This window comes from Ambystoma mexicanum, chromosome 4q (genome assembly GCF_040938575.1).
Source record: "Ambystoma mexicanum isolate Mex_15411 chromosome 4q, UKY_AmexF1_1, whole genome shotgun sequence".
Lineage (NCBI taxonomy): Eukaryota > Metazoa > Chordata > Amphibia > Caudata > Ambystomatidae > Ambystoma > Ambystoma mexicanum.
Window position 1 is genome coordinate 721,558,968 of NC_090928.1, and position 18,289 is coordinate 721,577,256.

The 18,289-nt window shown below is 46.1% G+C and overlaps 1 protein-coding gene across 1 annotated transcript in view; it reads left to right on the forward strand.

Moving 5' to 3' along the window:
• Positions 1–18,289, forward strand: part of LOC138467957 (short-chain dehydrogenase/reductase family 9C member 7-like) — a 336,331-nt gene that overhangs the window by 166,411 nt on the left and 151,631 nt on the right. Inside the window, exon 3 of the mRNA XM_069608303.1 lies at positions 16,588–16,718. Coding sequence (XP_069464404.1) covers positions 16,588–16,718 — 131 coding nt within the window. The remainder of the gene's footprint in view (positions 1–16,587; positions 16,719–18,289) is intronic.

Consider the following 18,289-nt stretch of genomic DNA (forward strand, 5'->3'; position numbering starts at 1 on the left):
CCTAGTTACATGTGTGGGATAAAGCAGCTGTTCAAGCGCAACCTTTAATAATGCTATTGGCATCACCGGCTTTCCAGTGCTGTCTTGTCACCATAATGCTTCTGTGGGGGATAAAGAACACCCCCTTTGCTTCTATAATTCCTGCGCTTCCTGCGGTGCACTCCCTTGGATCTCCATTAATTGGGTCAATGATAATTTATTAAACCCTTCTTGCATTACCATGGTCGTTACTACTTTCTCTTTAATATCCTCTGTATAAAAATTTGAAATATCTAGGGAATATGCAACCCTTTTGGCTTCTACGTCTGCGGCTTCGTTCCCACAATTGATAAAATCTGTTCGCATAGTATGCGCTGTGCATTTAACGACCGCTATGTCCTCTGGGAGTTGTTGTGCCTTAATAAGCCTGTCCAATAAGGGTGCGTGCTGCACTGGACTGCCGTCCGCACGGAGGTAGCCCCTCCTTTTCCAAACGCTAACCATGCGTGTATGGTTGACGTCACATAGGCGGAGTCACTGTACACCATCACTTCCTGCCCTTCATGTATCTCGAGCGCAACAATAAGCACTACTAATTCTGCAGCTTGAGCTGAAAAGTGAGATGGTAGCCTTGCACTTGCTACATCTTCAAGTTCTCCATTTAATCTGTCTTACTACCACTGCACCTGAATGCCTTTCATCACTTGTCTGATACATTTCCAAAGAACCGTCAATAAAGAGAACTTCCCCTCCTGCTAAAGCATTTTCCTTCACACAGGGTATATGATCATAAACTTCAACATAATCAGCACAGTCATGCACATAATCACCCTCTGCTATTGGCTCAGTTATAAACATGGCAGGATTCACTATTTTACATCTGACAATTTTAATCGCTGGGTTTGGAATCATTACTTCATAGGCTGAAGCCCTTTGAGATGTCAATGTACATTTGGGTTTCCCTAAAATGGCAAACGGCATGCTCCACGAAAAGAGTCATACAGCAGCCCATGACAATACTTGTAGACTTCTCAATTGCGAACGTGACAGCTGCCAATGACTGTTCACAAGGAAAGTGTCCTCTCATAACCAGGACTAAAATCCCACTGTAATATATTAGTACCCCAATGTAGTTCTCTGCGTAAGCACTACTGTCATGACCGTCCCATTTGTGTGTGAAAGCAAATAAAATTCCACAGCATAATTGGAAATTCCCAAAACACAGGCTGTACAAATTGAATTTTTCAATTCCTCAAACACTTCCTCCATTTCCCCAGTCCATTCTATGTTTACCTTATCCACTTGTGCTTTTTTTAAAGCTTGCAAAAGGGATCTCATGTATGAACTGTAATTAAACACCCAGGCTCTAACACAGTTGCATAGCCCCAAAAACTGTTGCATCTGTTTTACTGTATTTGGTTTAGCGGTTTTCATAATCTCATCAGCTCTTTCAGGTGTCACCTTCTTTTCTTCATGTGACATCAACTGCCCTATGTATAACACCTCTTCTTAACAGTATTGTAACTTTTCCTGGTCTACCTTATATTCCTTGTCTGCTAGGATAGTCATCAACTGAATAGAATCTTGTCTGCACTCATCTTCCGTGGTGCTAAAAATTTTAATGTCATCTACGTACTGTATCCCCACACTCTTGAGATCAATATTGCATAAATCCATCTGTAAGACTCTGTTGAAGATCGATGGAGACTTACTGTATCCTTGGGGAAAACGAGTATGTTTCAGTCGAGTTTGGCGGAATGTAAAGGAAATCAAGTCTTGTGAATCTTTGTGCAATGGGATTGAGAAAAACGCATTTTCCAAATCGATCACTGTGAAATATCGAGCTTCCACTGGGATACTACAGAGTATTGTCACCAGATTAGGAACTAGAGGAAACTAGAGGAAACTCTACCTCTACAATCTGGTTAATCAGTCTCATATCTTGTACAAATCTCACGAACCTCCTTTAGATTCTTTGATCGGATACACCACGGTATTACACAACCATTCCAATAGCAACAGAATTCCTTGTTTCATCATTGCTGAAATATTCTTAAATATACCCTCATCAGCCTCTCGAGACATGGGGTACTGTCTTGCTCAAGGCGCACTCCGGACCAACCTTTCGGCAGTCGAGTCCACTTAAGTTGTGGGTTCAAATGATGCAATTGTGCGGCTCTGCAGATTTCAGCGGCTGAGTTCCAGGGAAGATTCTGTGGTGGGACAGTGGTGATTTCTCCTCTCCTGGTGAAGGGATCAACTCAAAATCACTGCAGCACATCTCAGGGCAAAGAGGGGCACAGTAGCCGTGCTCCCTCAAAGTTCGTCACCACGGCTGGGCGACACGGTGACCGCGTGTACTCAGGATCAGTGTTGAAATAGTCTGAAATATACCCTCATCAGCCTCTCGAGACATGGGGTACTGTCTTGCTCACGGCCCACTCTGGACCAAACTTCGGCAGTCGAGTCCACTTCAGTTGTGTGTTCAAATGCTGCAATTGTGCGGCTCTGCAGATTTCAGCGGCTGTGTTCCAGGGCAAAGAGGGGCACAGTAGCAGCACACCCTCCAAGTTCGTCACCACGGCTGGGCGACACAGTGACTGCGTGTACTCAGGTTCAGGCGCATGCTCCTAATTCCAGACCTAGGGTGCCTAGGTGTATGAAACTCGGCTGGAGAGTGTCTTGTACCCAGTATGTACGATCTCCGAAGTCTGAAGGGTCAACTCAAGACAGTGGCAGTTCCAGAGCAAAGGCCCTGTGCAAGCTGGTCAGTTCACTGGGCGGTCCAGGAACCCTTCTGAAAAGGCTCACTTGCAGGTTAAGGTGGAGGTGCTGTGAATTGTTGTTCCCACTATTCAAATGGGGTGAAGCGCCTGGACTGCAACGGTCTCCCCCAATGTGTCTCGTAGTGTAGTGATGAGCGACTGCACTTGGCCACTTAGTTTCATCTTTCTGGCACGTAGGAGGACTTTCCTAAAGTGGTAAAAATGGTGGTTAGCTTACCGCGGTAAAGCGGTTTAACTTCTGTTTCTTCCTTAACCACCTTGTGTTCCCGTTATTATGTCTCACCTTATTGTTAAGAAGGATGGGCTCTCCATCGCGCGTCGGAATGCAGGGGTGCGTAGAAACCAGTTAACTTCACTGATCTCGTAATCTTATGGCAGAGTTCCAGACAACAATGACTCGGAGGTAAGTCTTTATGCCAATCCAAAGTATGAGGCAATGCTTTAGAGTTCAGGTTGTCTTATAGTTCACTCTTGCACTTTTTCTTATGTTTCTTCCTCTTGCAGAATGACTCAAGATGGATGTCTCTTTTCCGAAAGAAACGAGGTAGCGCCAAGGTAAGAGTCCGTTTTTGCACCAAGCACTAGTTTTAGCAAGTGATATTGTTCATTCATGTGATTAATCAATTGTTCTCTCTTTATTTTGCAGGTGTGGCGCTTCTCTAGAATGAGGGACGTTTGATGGTGACTAGTGAGGTCTCGAGCGGGTTCTGTTCCCAATTAAGTATCTTGCGGTGCAAATTTAAATGTCTTTTAACGGAGCGCAGCTCACCTGTTGTCTTTCTTTCCTTTGCAGATGCGGATGCTCCGAGCGGCGATCTCATCAGAGTGCCTCGCGGGATCGTGTGGATGAAAAGAGCATTGGTGAGTATTCCGCGGCGCTGCTGCTGACAGTACAGCGCGGTAACAGGTGTTCCTTTTCTTGCAGGTGCGGCGACTCCCAGATGAATGCGGAGACAAATGGTAAGGCTCCTGTTCTAATCTGCTTTTCCTTTTCTCTTTTGCAGGTTTGGTTCGTGGAGAACAAGACAGGCGTAGCTGCGGACTGGATGCTGGAGCTCCAGGCACGGTGAGCGTTACGCTGCAGAAGTGCAGAATAACGCAAAGCGTGTTCTGCTCTTCGGGCGTGGTTTAAATAGCTACCACGAAGTAGTCCCCAGGTAAAATAGTCCCAGTACCACACCCAAGAAAATAGTCCCTGAAGAAAGTAATCCTCACGGTGGCCTGTACATGATTTCCCCACTTGATGAACTGATCTGTTTGAAAAAGGCACTATGAGCCTGGCGCCAACGGCACCAGGACTGAGTCCATGAAGCCCCTAGGCAATCCTTTGGGCCCCCATGAGTTCCCATGGGTGCCTGTATTCTGGGTAGACTGGCCTGCTCCTGATGTCCGGGGGCAGGCATCGTGACACTTTTAGAAGCAGGGGGGTCTGGCGGGACAACAGCGGGCTCAGACTGCCAAACCTTGGTGTGTATTGCAACTAGACAGTCAACTGGAGACGGTGGCGGTTCCTCCAAGCCTGCGCTCTGAAGGGGGATCCATTGTCTGAGCAAACTTCCTTGGGGAAGCCATGGGTTGCAAACATCTTTTCTATGACAGGGATGACAGCTTGGAGTGCTAGTGACGGGACAATGTCGACCTCTGGGTATCTGGACCACTATCACCAAAAAGTGTGAATTTCTCTGTCGATTCGAAGTCCATGTGGACGGTGTCCCACGATTCCTCACTCCTGGGCATGTCCTGGATAGTCGGTTCTCTGGTGTAAGGGGCTGCAGCTTGGCACCATGTGCAGGCCTTGATGAATCCTTCTACCTTTGACTCTAGGGCTGGGAACCAGACCTTAAGTCTGAGGCGGCTCTTAGTTTTAGCTGCGCCCTGGTGGCCATGGTAAGCAAGTGCTATCACTCGGTCAACTAGCTCTGCAGGGATGACAATGTGCGGTCCTCTTAGTAAAAGTCTGTCCTCAGTGAACATGCGCTCACCCTGTGCATTCCACAGTTGTTCCAGTGTGTGTCAGGCTTCTTGTGTCTTAGAGGCCAGATGTTCGAGAACTGATTTCCACTGTCTTGTTTCAATGGCGTGGCACAGGATCTGGAAACATCCATCATTTGTGGAGGCCGCCTTGATTTATTTCTTTGAGGTTCATTGAGTTGGGGACAGAATTTTCTATGACCAGTTGCAGGTGCTCCTCGGCTGCTGCTGCTTCTTCTGGGTGGACATTGTTTGTTGGCCTCAGGTGTCGAGATAAGTAGTCTGTGGCGTTGCTCAGTCCTGGTTTGCACCTCAGCTCTATGTTGTACTCCTGGAGTGTCAACAGCCATTTCTCGATGCGGGGAGGATGGTTAGCTGATCCGCCTGTCATGATGAGAAGAAGGGGTTTGTGGTCGGTGACCACCTTCACTGGCTTCCCATAAATGTATATGTGGAAGTGGCGGCACCCCCACAGTACCGCTAAGGCCTCCCACTCGATTTGCAAATACCTTTGTTCTGTGGGTGAGAGTGCACAGCTTGCTTATGCCACAGTGCAATGCGTGCTGTTGGTATTGGCTTGAGTGAGAATGGCCCCTAGTCCGAGCAGGCTTGCATCCACAATGATTTCAGTGCTCTTCTGTGGGTCAAAGAACGAAAGTATGCACTCATCAGACAGTGCTTTCTTTAGGTTGTCGAATGCCGTCTGTTCTAGGGCTGACCATCTCCAAGTCATTGTCTGCTTGGTAAGGTTCCTCAGGGGTTCTGACACAGTTGCTAGATTTTCAATGAAGTGGACACAGTACATGACCATGCCTAAGAAACTCCTTACTTCCGAGACCGTCCCCAATGGCTTGGCCTCTTGGATGTCTTTGACCTTTCTGAGTCGGCTGAAATTCCACTTCCCTGGAAGACAAAGACGAAAAACTTGATTCTGTCTTTTGAGAATTCACATTTCCTGCGGTGGAGAGTTAGGCCTAATGCTTGGATTTGGTTTAGTACCTTTTTAAGTCTCTCTAGGTGCTCGCTCTCTAATTTGGCATGTATGAGAAAGTCATCACTGACATTTAGGGTACCTGGTAGCCCTGCCAGCATGCCACGGATGGCATTCTGCAAGACCTTGGTGGTGGATGAGATGCCGAAATTGAGCCGTTTCTATCTATAGAGGCCAATGTGAGTGGTGAAGGTCGTAATGTACCGGCTATCAAGGTGTGGTAGGAGCGGGTGGTAGCCAGACTGGAGGTCAAGCTTAGAAAACACTGTGGCGCCATCTAGTTCTGCGATGATACCGTCCAAGCTGGGCGTTAGGTGGCTTTCCCTCTTGATCGCCTTGTGGGGCAACCTCATGTCCACACAGATGCAGACTTTGTCCGGTTGCTTAGGCTTGTGTGCCACAACGACTGGGGAGACCCATGGGGGGGGGCCCTTCTACCTTCTCAATGATGTCGAGGTTGACAAGGTCTTGAATTTCTTTTTTGACCTGTTTGCAGAGATGGAAAGGTACTCTGCTGTGTTTTAGGGCCACTGGCTGGACCATATCGTCTATATGTAGCTGGACGGGTTTACCTGCCATCTGCCCGTTCCCTGTGAAGATGTGGGGGAATCTTTAGAGCAGCAGCTGGACGTCTTCCACGAATACCCTGTGGGCAATATAGACCAGTCCTAAGGCTTCGGCTGCGGCACAGCCAAGTAGGGTTAGTTTTGCCACTCTTGTGATGTAGAACCTGGCCCGTATGGAGGCTCCGTGATGCTGTACGGTGGCGATGAAAGCACCTTCCAGTGGCAAAGGAGTTTGTCCCCCAGTAGTGGTCCTAGTAGTGTCCTGTATTGTTCGTCGGCCATTATGTTCACTGATGATCCCGTGTCAATGATTGCGTGGACAGGGGTATCAAGGATGGACACGGCTGACCGGGCAGGCGTTTACCTTGCCCTCCAACTGTTAGTATCGCAGACACAAAGAAAACATCTTAATCTTTTATTCCCAAATTTGAGCCCGGGGGGTCTCTTTGTGGAACGGTGGACGCTGTTTTGGCGGATTGGATCATTTTAACCTGCGGGCGTTCCTTTCCTCTTAGCACTACAACTGGGGCTGAGGCCATGCATACTTTCGCAAAGTGGTTTGGGATGTCACACCTTGTACAGGTGTTCCCTTTTGCTAGGCAGTCTTTTTCATGCAGCAGGTCATACCCGCATAGTGGGCAGGGTGTTGGTGTGTTTTGCAGCTTCCTCTGCCACCAGGCATTTCTTGCACCTTGGCTCCATTTTGGAGGCCCTTGCATCTGCCAGTTCATGGGAGCGCTCTAGCTCGAGGATTCTGGGAAGCGTGATGCCCGTTTCTCTCAGAATTTGCTTCGCTGAGTGACACCCAATGATAATCTAGTCTTATTTCCTCTTCCTTGTTCTCCCACCTGCAAGTTGAGGCTAGGTGTCTGAGGCGGCTGTGGTATTTCTCCAAATTTTCTTCACTCTGCTGCATAGCTGTGCGCATCACAAATTTCTCATAGGCCCTCATTCCGAGGTTGGTGGTAGTCATGGTGCTATTTGCACCATGACTGCCACCAATAACGGGTCCGGCACCGCTATAGTCCAATGGGGACTTACCGGTGTAGTCCGACCTTTGCAGGACCGGTAAATCCCCATTGAAAATGCCATTCCCCATTCCCATTTGAGCCCGCATACGGCTCAATGGGAATGGGGAGGGCGCAAATAACGGGCTCGCGAATGGCAAGCCCGTTATTTGCGCCCCAGTCCCTTAACGGGTTCTGTCCACAACGGCTGGTCAGACCAGCCGTTAATGGTGGGACCCGCTAAGGGACCTTGTAGTAGGGCGGTAAGGGGTTACTAGCACCGGTCTCCTTACCGGTGCCCGGTATCCCTTACCGCCCACCTTGGAATGAGGGCCATGGTCTCTGTTTACCATAGGGGCAAAGTAGTGCTTCATTGCTTTGACGGCTGCGTCTTGAGTCATTTGCGGGGCACAGGGTGTTGGAAAGTTTGTGGACTGTTGGTCCAGCTGAGTATATCAGGGTACACTTTTTTGTGAGGTTGTCATGTTCTCCTGTCGTGTTGAAATACTTATCTAAGCACTGCCGCCACAGTTCCCATCTTGGCCCAAGTGATGTTGGGGCTCCATCAGTGTCGAACTCACATAAGGGAGCCAGCAAGCCACGTTGTTGAGATGGCCCTCCTTGTTGTCCTGGTGGTGCTTCAACATCATCGGCCAACATGACGTCTGGTATGTGGTGTCGGCGTGGGCGCAGGTGTGCACAGGCATTCTGAGTGGAACCGCTGAACCCGGTCCTATGGCCGGAGAGAAGGCCTTCTGAGGGGCGCACAGGCGCTTTGTAGGAGCCGCTGCCCTCACAAGGCGTGTCTGGCAGTGCACCTCGCACCTTTTTTGATGCTTATTCCCTTGGGGTCCATGGTGTGGCAAAGGGCAAGGTTAGAGCGCACGAGCACTTTGCGCTGTGTGTTTTCAGGTTTTTTTTAAATCCCTGGTCCACTATGAATGAGGGACCAGGTTATGCTGGGCGCACCAGGAGTTCCACAAATTCTGGCCTGGGCAAGTGCGATGTGGCAGTGTGGAGTATAAGGGGTGTGTGGGTACATCACATGATCGCGGGAGTGTGGTCTCACGAGATCTCGGCATAACGAGATCTCGCAAACTAGCGCTCCGCGAGAGAACGTTCCCGCCAGTGTTGGCAAAGCGCCAGACCAAGCGGTCCATCCACAGCGCTGCTCCTGATAAGGAGCCATCAAACTGAGGCCCTGAAGAGCCTGATGACCCAGCTTCCAGGGCATAAGTCCAAAGCCACAGGAGGCCAAATGGGGGCCCTGGAAGCTTGCCCCAGTGAAGTAACTGAGAGGCCCTGAACTGAACTGTGAGTAATTCCCCTGCCTGCACGAGGACAAGTTTATGTTCACCTGTTTGTCTTGTAATAAAGACAGTTAGAAACCACTGAAGCATCCTGTCGTCCTTAAAGGCCACAACAGGGTGGTAACCCTTGCCGTCATGCTGGAGCACGAAATGCATTGCTGCCTGCTGAGGGATGGTGTTCTGTGCAGAGAGTAATCTGGGAAGCAGTAGGATTCCAAACCGGAAAGCACACGTCTGGGTTCTCAGCACTCGTCACCAGTGTTAGGGGGCTGGATCCGGGCATAGACACATGGCGCAGCAGGGAACGTGTATGTGACACGGACACACTGGTGGAGGTTTACCGGGCCCCGTTCGCAATAGCCTTAAAGGTGCAAAGCATCCCCCTTTATTCTTTCTCCTGCGTCATTACGCCGGACGTCATGACGCGTGTCACATACTACAATAGTCTAGATAAGGAAACTTCCAAAGTCAGTCTGTCGTTCTGGCTCAGTGGATGTCAGTATACGTAGGCTTTCAGGCAGTGAATGGCAGTCATATACACGATGAAGCCCACAAGTGTAGACAAAGCAAATACAGGCACTGTTGTGAGTAATTTAGTGTCTCCCATTTTAAATGGTGAACTACAAGAACGCAAAAGAAAGGCCTTGGAGTAAAGAAGCTACTCACACATGGCAGCAGCCACTCACAAACCGAAGTACACACTCTCAGGAAATCCATCCGCAGAGTCCAGCAGAGCCACAGTCTATAGAGATGCACCTCACCCCCATTTGACACTGGGAGATCATGCTCCTCCTGTTGCTACATTACCCTCATCTCCCAGATAATCTGAGGAATGGGCACCTCCCTATATAAATGTACAAAAACTCCCAGAAAGAAAGGTAACACTGTGAGTGAAGGATCTACAAACGCATGGCACCGTTCTCAAATGCACCCCAGAACAGCAACACCCAACTGAAAATGCAGGCAGAGTCGGGCAAAGCCACAATAAATGGAGGTGCTCTGCAGGCTATCAGATACTGCCAGGTGCTACCCACTCCTTGGTCCAAAGGATTGGAGATACAGGCCCCTTTGGTTTCTCGCCACCCTGCCTATACCCCCCTCAACCTTTGAAACTACAGTGCTGTGTATGTAGAATACTCCAGTTGGTGGTGCGTGCTGTAGTTTCTGGTAAATATTTACTTACGCAGCATTGGTCGACCAAGATTAATGGAGTGAATAGACACCGTGCAGTGTAGTCACTGTAGACAAAGGAAAGAGTGAAGAAAGAACTATACATTCCAGAAAGCAAAGAGAAGAGCATAGAAACACAAAGAATGGGATTGTACCAAAGCAACAGCCACTAACATTTCCCACCTGCAAAGGCAGGCTCTTCGGCAGTAAAGCTGCCCCAATGCATTAGAGACATCTGGGACCCTCCGGGTCCCATGGTCTACCCACAAACACCTTTGTTAAAACTGGATCACGGGTTACAGTATGAGGAGTTGTATGAGGAGTTAAATTGCCTTCTCTGTGCACAGTAGAAATCTGGTAGCATCTTCTTCCTTGGCCAGATGCTGAGGTAACCAGAGTACAAACGCAGTTGAAAAAGGCCCCTAAATTATGTGTTTCGCAAGCATTTGTAAGAAGAGTGTATCGTGACACACCTATTCTTGATGTGCAGAAATTACTGTCATCATGCAGGGTCGGACTGGGCCATAAAAGCGGTCCAGGCACCAATGTAAAAGTGCAAATATTTTGTTTTATATATGCTAAAGGTTTGCTTTGCAAGCCAAAAGCTAATAAAAAAGAAAGCGGCCCACAATCACAATTTACAATGCATTACTATCCAGAACAGACTGTTTGAGTACTATCCAACAGGGGTAGAGGGAGAGGGATTGTTTGTAACATATGTGAAAAACAATGCAGTTATGAAACAGGCCCATTGTAGCCAAAAATGTGGTCCATTCTGTTAAAAAGAACTGGCCCACCCTAGAATCATTGGCGGCACTTCAGGCATTGACATATTGCCAGTCCGAACCTTTGTATCATGTTACCAAGACGGTCTGAAGTATCCGCTCATCCCTGCACTAATGGGCTGCACAACACGAGCTGACTGTCAAGGCGAGTGTGTATTCAATAGAAAGGGACGATATCCAATTATGTTAATAAGGCCAGGAAAATGGGAGAGGGACAGGCCACTGCCTTGACAAGGGGGAATTTCAATGGATATCATATCAGGACAGGCTGACGAGGGGCAAAAGACTGGTATTCAAATCCCAGGAAATATGTTTTAACTACCTTAAGGCACAACTACCTCGGTCCATTCTTGCCAACCTTAAAAGCACAATCACATTGTACAGAACAAACTAGTTAAAGTGAGAAATGGACACAAGCAAACAGACCGACCTCTGATTTTTATTTACATTCGAGAGCAAGTTGCGTTGCATATGTAAGGTGTTTCTCCCCTTGATTGTGCATGAAAGAGTGAGCAGCAACCTGTATGAGGCCTGAGTCGGGATACTAACACCTTACTGCACGCATGTGCAAATGAAAACCCAGGGGGATGATGGATGGACCCTCATAGAAGGCCTTTGGCAGGCCCCTGTATAGGCAGGCTGCCCTGAAAGAGAGTTGACCCCCCTCCTATAGCAGGTCATGCCCTGATGACTGATTGTTATGCTTGCGCACCTGGTTAAATAAACAGACACAGCCTTATTTCATTTGAATAGCTGGAACAGCCTTTTTATATAACTGGTTTGGTGAAACGGATTCTCTGTCTCATCTGAGTAATATTACACGGCCGGGCCCCTGGTGGGGGCGCTCCTAGTTCACCATATAACTTGTAATGTACCCTGTGTCTCCCTTCACATGTGAATCACAATAGGCAACACCAAAATCCCTTAGAACTACAGGTAGCTCCAGACTACCACATAGGCTAACAACATATTGGAGGTAGACAGACAAACCAGCACAGTCACGACTACACGGGCCCTTACTCCTTTGGCAGTGAGGCGTGTGATCATTATTGACTGCGCACCCCCAGTTGCCCAGAGACGCCTCCTATGTGTAAGGCCATCTTAGGCATTTTTGGGGCCCTGGGCACGGACCACTTTGGGGGCCCCCCTCCACCAAACCAAAGAAATTAAGTGATTCAAAATAATCACGTTTACTCCCTTTAAGTCCCCTTACCGCCTTCATTCTTGCACTAATAAGAATGATAAATGAGTAGCATTTGAAGGCCAGCATTAGCAGTCTACGAAAAGGTTACTTCTGTTCTAGTATAGTTACTGGAGAGTTTTTATCAATAACATCCAGGATGGTATGCAGCCTGTAGTATTAATGCAGGACTGTATGTAAAAGGTACATGTAACCCAGAATAGAGAACTCGCATTATCTGCCTTACAGAATGCCAAAGTGCTGAACCATTGATAGAGGAGACCAATTGGAAGAAAGGAGAAAGCTACACATACGATAGCATGTATAGTGGATGCAGATTAGAAGCTACCAGGATGGTGTTTGCATCCAGACAGACTGAGATTAGAAGTGGGACATTGTTTTCAAATAGAGTTGTCATTAGATATCAAAGAAGCATGTGCCTGTAGTGTGCAATATATCAGTGCTAACTATTATAGTGTAAGCAACGCTGTAGCCTGCAAAACCATGCGTGTGGCTTTTTTGAAGATCATATCCTGAAAAGGAAATCTCTCTGCAGGGGTCACAACGTTGAAAGGTTTAGGGACTGGCAATTGTGAGAGGTTAGGCAACACAAGATTAAATGAGATGCCCAGGATCACACATTGGTTAAGGGGTGAAGCTGTGATGTGCCCCAACTCTGCAATTTCTGAATTTGAACACTTTCTTTTTCAGTTCTTACAATGAACTAAAATAATCTAATTGTATAAAAGTGACTTGGAAAGTACACAAATCACATTACCAAACATGACAATTTGTAAAATATTATAGAAGGGTGTTACTCAAAATGGGAATGATTCTAGCTTCATTCTCTCCATCATCAAGGGAAGTTTATAAATACAAGCATACCAATTGATGTGATTTAACAGATTTAATCTGGGGTTTTCTTTTGTATTTTAAAGCATTAAATACTTCCAAAACACTGATTTGTGAAATTGTAATTTATAAATCTGCAAAATCTTTGACTTTTATAATAAAGCAAACCGTTTTTTATGTCAAACGAGCAGACCTTAAAATATGCTTGCCCGAAGCCTGCAACATCTGGTCCACTCCTTTCACTCAAAAGGCCCACATAAGAAAAAAGATCAACTAATGGCCAGTGGTCGAATTGAACAGGAGCGCTGTTCCTCTACTTTTTTTTAAATTAAGATTTACTGTTTCTATACTTTTATTTGAAAAAGAAACCATTCTGGAATTTAAGTGTAGGAAAAAGTGGAAGCTTGCACTGCAGTGCACTGCACATTCCCTTAAACAGTAGGTACATTTGTTTGGGGGGATTATATTGGCGTGGGACAGAGCTTGGCAATTGGATTTGTAGGATGTGTGGGCAGGCCAGCACGGAACATAGTTCCACTATTTCTTTTCATACACTTTGACCACTGGTAATGGGCTAAACGATGCCACCAGCATGTGAGAAGGCCAACATGACAAAAGACAGCACAGTAATGTAAGAGATATTACACTATTTGACCAGGATCACTGTATTGTCTGCTTGCAAAGCCAGGCTACAAGCATGAAGGCTTTGGTTCCACAGTCTTGAATTTGGATACCTATTCACCACTTGGTCTAAATGTTTATGCTCATCATTGGAGGTGATTGCATATGCTTTACAACACCCCATCGGAACAAACCAATTTCTAGACCTTCATCATACAGATGACATGTTAGTTTTTATAGCAAATCCTATCTGGTGCAGGTAAATTGCTTATAATAGCACCTGTTTTGTTGCAAAACCAAGTACAAATGCAGGCAGGTTTAAAAACCTCAAACATAGGAAAGGCTCAGCCAGCCTTGCTGGAATGTGCTATTCTAATCTTGCATATGAACACATATGTCTGCAATGAGTGCTTAACACACTGATCTAACTTCTGAGCCATTGTGGCACTCAATATATCAATATGCATTTCAGCTTTGGCCATTGCACATGATCAGCATAATTCCCTCAGGAAGGAAAGAATGCTACAGGAGTTGTGCATAAGGAAGACACATACCATGTATACCACAGTGAACACAGAAAGCAATACATGATGAATTGATCAAGGCAGTATGTACTTGTCAAAAAAAGAAAGGCAATAGGTTTAGAGCCTCAGCAGCATGTCATAAAATATCCTGAGGTGTGCTATTTAAGTCTGGTGAACAATGGAATCTTACTTCTTTAGATCAGGCAGCCTTGTGGGGCCCCCTCCAAGGTGGGGGCCCTGGGCAAGTGCCCCTTTTGCCCTCCCATAAAAACGTCCCTGCCTATGTGCAGAATGCCAGAACATGAGGTGAGGAACAAGAACTCAGCACCCGGCGTGCTTTAACCCATAAAAACGCAAGGTTACGTTTAAGCAAGCCACACAAAAGACATGCGGCAAACCCGTCCTTATTTCCCATTTTGTTATACCCACATGCGGTGTAAGACAGACATGCAGCCAGGCCGTGCGAATTGGGGTTAGTGCGAGGGAAACAACCCTGCTTCCGTGTGATCGCCTATCTTTTCTCCTCTTTTGTCTCTCACGACTGCTGCAGACTAGTGTTCCCTTGCCCGAGGAAAGAAAGAGAGAATACCACCCACCAGGGGCAATTGAGTCACAAGCACATGGGGCCCACAACCCTGTAGAGAAGAGAGAGCGCAACCCCAAAGGAGGGGTATCAGATCCACCCTCTAAACTACCTCCAGTGCTGAACTGAACGGTCTCATAAGAAGGACAACCCAAGCTGAACTGAGGTGAAATAGCTCCGTGCGACTATCTGTAAGGTTGGCCTCCTCGTGTTCTCTCAGACCGGCCTTGCATCCAACAGAGGCGGTCCGGTTTATAAACAACACCCCACATGTGCGTAGTAGTTACAATACTCGGTATAAAGGATCCCTCTCCCACACTCCTACCTTGACAGCGGCTAAACACACTGTGAGGGGGCCGCCTGGCTCTGTCCCTAACACGTCCCAGAGAGAGAGAGAGAGAGAGAGAGAGAGAGAGAGACTTCTGAGCATCTTATCCAGATTGGTTCTGCCCACAGGTGGCTGCACATGGGAAACTTCTGACAGAAACTGAGGTAGAATCCCCTCAGCCGCTAGCCCGCTCCCCCTGCTGCGCAGCGTACCATGTCCCCCGGGAAGCCCACATGAAGGAAAGACAACAGAAAGAAAAACAGGATTGTCAAACAATCGTGAACACACACTGCATTCACCACAATGAAACCCCTCTCCACAATAAAATTGGGTTAAAAGAACCTCTATATAGAAGTGATCAATGGACGGAAGAAGGTGCCAGAACAGAAGAGATGAGAGTTGGATGGGGGTTGATGGATGGGGAACATGGAAATATATACTTCCAGTTGTTTATTCAGAACATAGTACTTCATGGAGTCACTGTGGGAAGACGAGTACATAATTTGACTGCACACGAACTTCATGGGGACAGGCTGAATAAGATAGGACTGATTAGACATAGACATGGTGAGGACGATTCTGTGCCTGGGCTATTGTTGCCAAACAGTAGTCAATGTTTGATGAGATATTTAGGACAGGGAATACAGTCCAGCGCAAATGCCAAATGATGACTGAAATGAAAATACACATTGTATATTTACAAAGGTAGACCCATTGCCGTGTCAGAGTGGACATACTCTACATTTGCAAAGACAGAGCTAATGTTTTTGCCAATCTTTGTAATGTAACTTTGCGATGGAAGAGAATTGTTGGTGTTTCCACTTCATAATGAATTTTGTCTGCTAGATTGTCAAGCTCCCTATTTGCTCTGCAGAATTATTTGTGTTTTAATTTCTCTCCTCAACATCTGAAATCAGCCAGTATTGTTTGCATACCCAGGAAGCCATGCTCTCTGGATTAAACACTGCTGCTCTCTTCCTTCAAACCATGGTGTATTTTCACATAAAATGGATTACACAACAAGAGTTGAGTGGAGAGAGTTGAGCGGGTGCACTGTAGTGAGAGAATAAACATGGTTAGTAAAATGCACTCTTTGTTTGGAAAATCTTGTTCAATGCAATGCATTGACAATATAACAATATGCTTTCAGAAAAGTGATGCACACCAATGTCCCCAACCTCTCCCTAAGCAGGTTTGTAAAAATGCATGGACAAAATTACACTACCTTGAAAAAGAAGCGCTAACGTGCAGAAACGCTACTCGGGCAGTAAAAATGTTTCCAAATAAAATAATGCAGACATGCATTCACTGGAAAGCATCATTATATGCTGCATCTACGTGTTACACACAAGGAAAACGCACAGCAAAAATGTTCCCCAGTAATACAATGCATTCAATTTATCCTTAAGCCACATCTCAAAGTTACCATGCACAGGCGCTACACACATTGTGATTAGAAAGCCCACTGTCCCTTTGAGTTACATTGTGTTTGTGTTTTGCTTGGATTGCTTTATAAAATCAAATACAACTTAATTGTTATGAGTCTAGCATTTATGAAAGGATGAGGTATGAGGTTGAGTGCTGACATGTTGTGACATGAGGTAGTCCTCCAAAATGAATGAATATCCACTTGAGTCAAGTCCTCTTTGGCAATGTTCTATTTCACAAACATGAATTTAAAAACAAGGATGCTGTAATCCCAGAAATAATGACCTTAATATATTTAACTTTAATCAAAATTATTTGGCATGAATGCAATCACAAAATAACTAAGTGCTTTAAAACTTTATCTGCATGTTAAAAGCTTGCACATCTTGGCCAGGGAATATTGTGGAAAGCAATTCAGGGAATGTGCGTTTTATTAGGCCTGATTTGGTGATCAGGAATTGACAATGGATTATATATCACAATAGCTATTTTATCTTGTGTTTCAGGGCGCATGGTTTTCATGTCAAGCACAAACGCCTTTGTAACTGCAAAGAATGGCATTTACTCTATGACCAAGGCCGCCCTGGAGAGGTTTTGTGATTCGCTACGATTGGACATGAAGAGTTTTGGTGTAAAGGTAAGTCTCCTATCAGCCTTTTGTTTTGGTAATCCGTTGCAGGGATTACAACATTATTTGGGGTAAGCTTTTACTTATGAGAGCCCTCTTTGTCAAGCGACGTGTAGCAATTATGGACGTTTTTAATATGTGCCTGCTTAAGGTTATCGCCTGTGACCTTTCTTTACATGTGGTTCAAGAGAGCTTGGCAACTGGGCGATGTCTGGCACTGTATCTAATTTTATCATTCTCTGATAGCAATTGACAGACTTGATAGCAACCAAGGCCCATGGTGCTTCTCTAGAAATCTCTTTCTGCTTTTGAATGGTGCATGTGGATTAAATAAAAAAATGAGTATTTTGTATCAATGTATATGTTACCTTATATTAGGCAATGTGCCTGCCACCACCATAATAACCTTACATCGCCTTGATTTTGTCGGAAAAGTCTGTGTTTTGTGACCCCACCAGGGTGTCGCCAGATCTTAGTCTATGGAAAGGAAAGAGTAGGGATGGGGAGGGTGATAGGAAAGGGGGATTAGACCATAGAATTAACCGATTCAGCTGGTAAAAACAAATAGGAGGGGGTTGGGATGTGATTGAGGTAGTAGGGATGTGTGTTTCCTAGCTGGCTTTGACCCCATCCCTCTTTACATGAACAACTATAAGCTCACGCGCTTTCTTGCTACCCCATGGTGAAGACTCATTTTCAATTTTGCCTGTCATGCATTTCCAGAATGCCTTGGAAGGACATGCATCGAGTGTGCAATAGTTGTCTTTCAAGGGGTCACAACGTGTAACTGTGTAAAGCTTGCAAGCTTTTTAAGCTGAAAACCCCTTAAAGAGAGTCTTACAAAACAGTGATTAACTATGCAATGCAGGCGGAAAAGATGCTGGGAAATCTACAACTCCAATGGAAGATTTCAAGACCGAAGAAGCGTGCATCAGCTTTGAGGGTGACGCCAAAGAGCAGGACTTGGAGGAAACATCAAACATTTACTCGCAGCCGGCCCCCAGCTCCGAAGGGCCGATGTCCGCTCGAGCGGTGGGTACAACACCTTGTGTCCATAAGGCAGTTCATTACAAACACAAGACAAAGATAAAATCTGACAACATTGAACGTAAGCATACTTCCAATCATTCAGATTTAATTCAAAAATCAACAACATCCCAGCACACCATTTCGACGCTGAGAACTAAACCGGTGTTCGAACAGGCCAATCGACACAGAAACATAAAACTACAGCTGAGACCTCAACGCTTGCATTGAAAACTATAAACGTGGACAAACAACCTTCAAAGCATAGTGGGGGAAATCAATTTTCAAAAGACTTTTTGACGTCAAAAACACATAAAACCTCCAGATCAACATTTGGAGAGGGAAAGGGAAGGGTGCACTCATCTCGACGTTCGTGCAAGGGAAAAGCAACTCTATCAGCTGCATTGAAGAAAAGGGCGCTGTCTCCTCTTCGGAGTCCGAAATGGAAGAAAGTTAAAAGGTCATTCTAAAACCAACACAACAAATAACCCAGCGTACACCTTGGGCAGAGGAAAGGTTTGGTACCATTCTAGGAAGGATGCAGTCCTTCATGA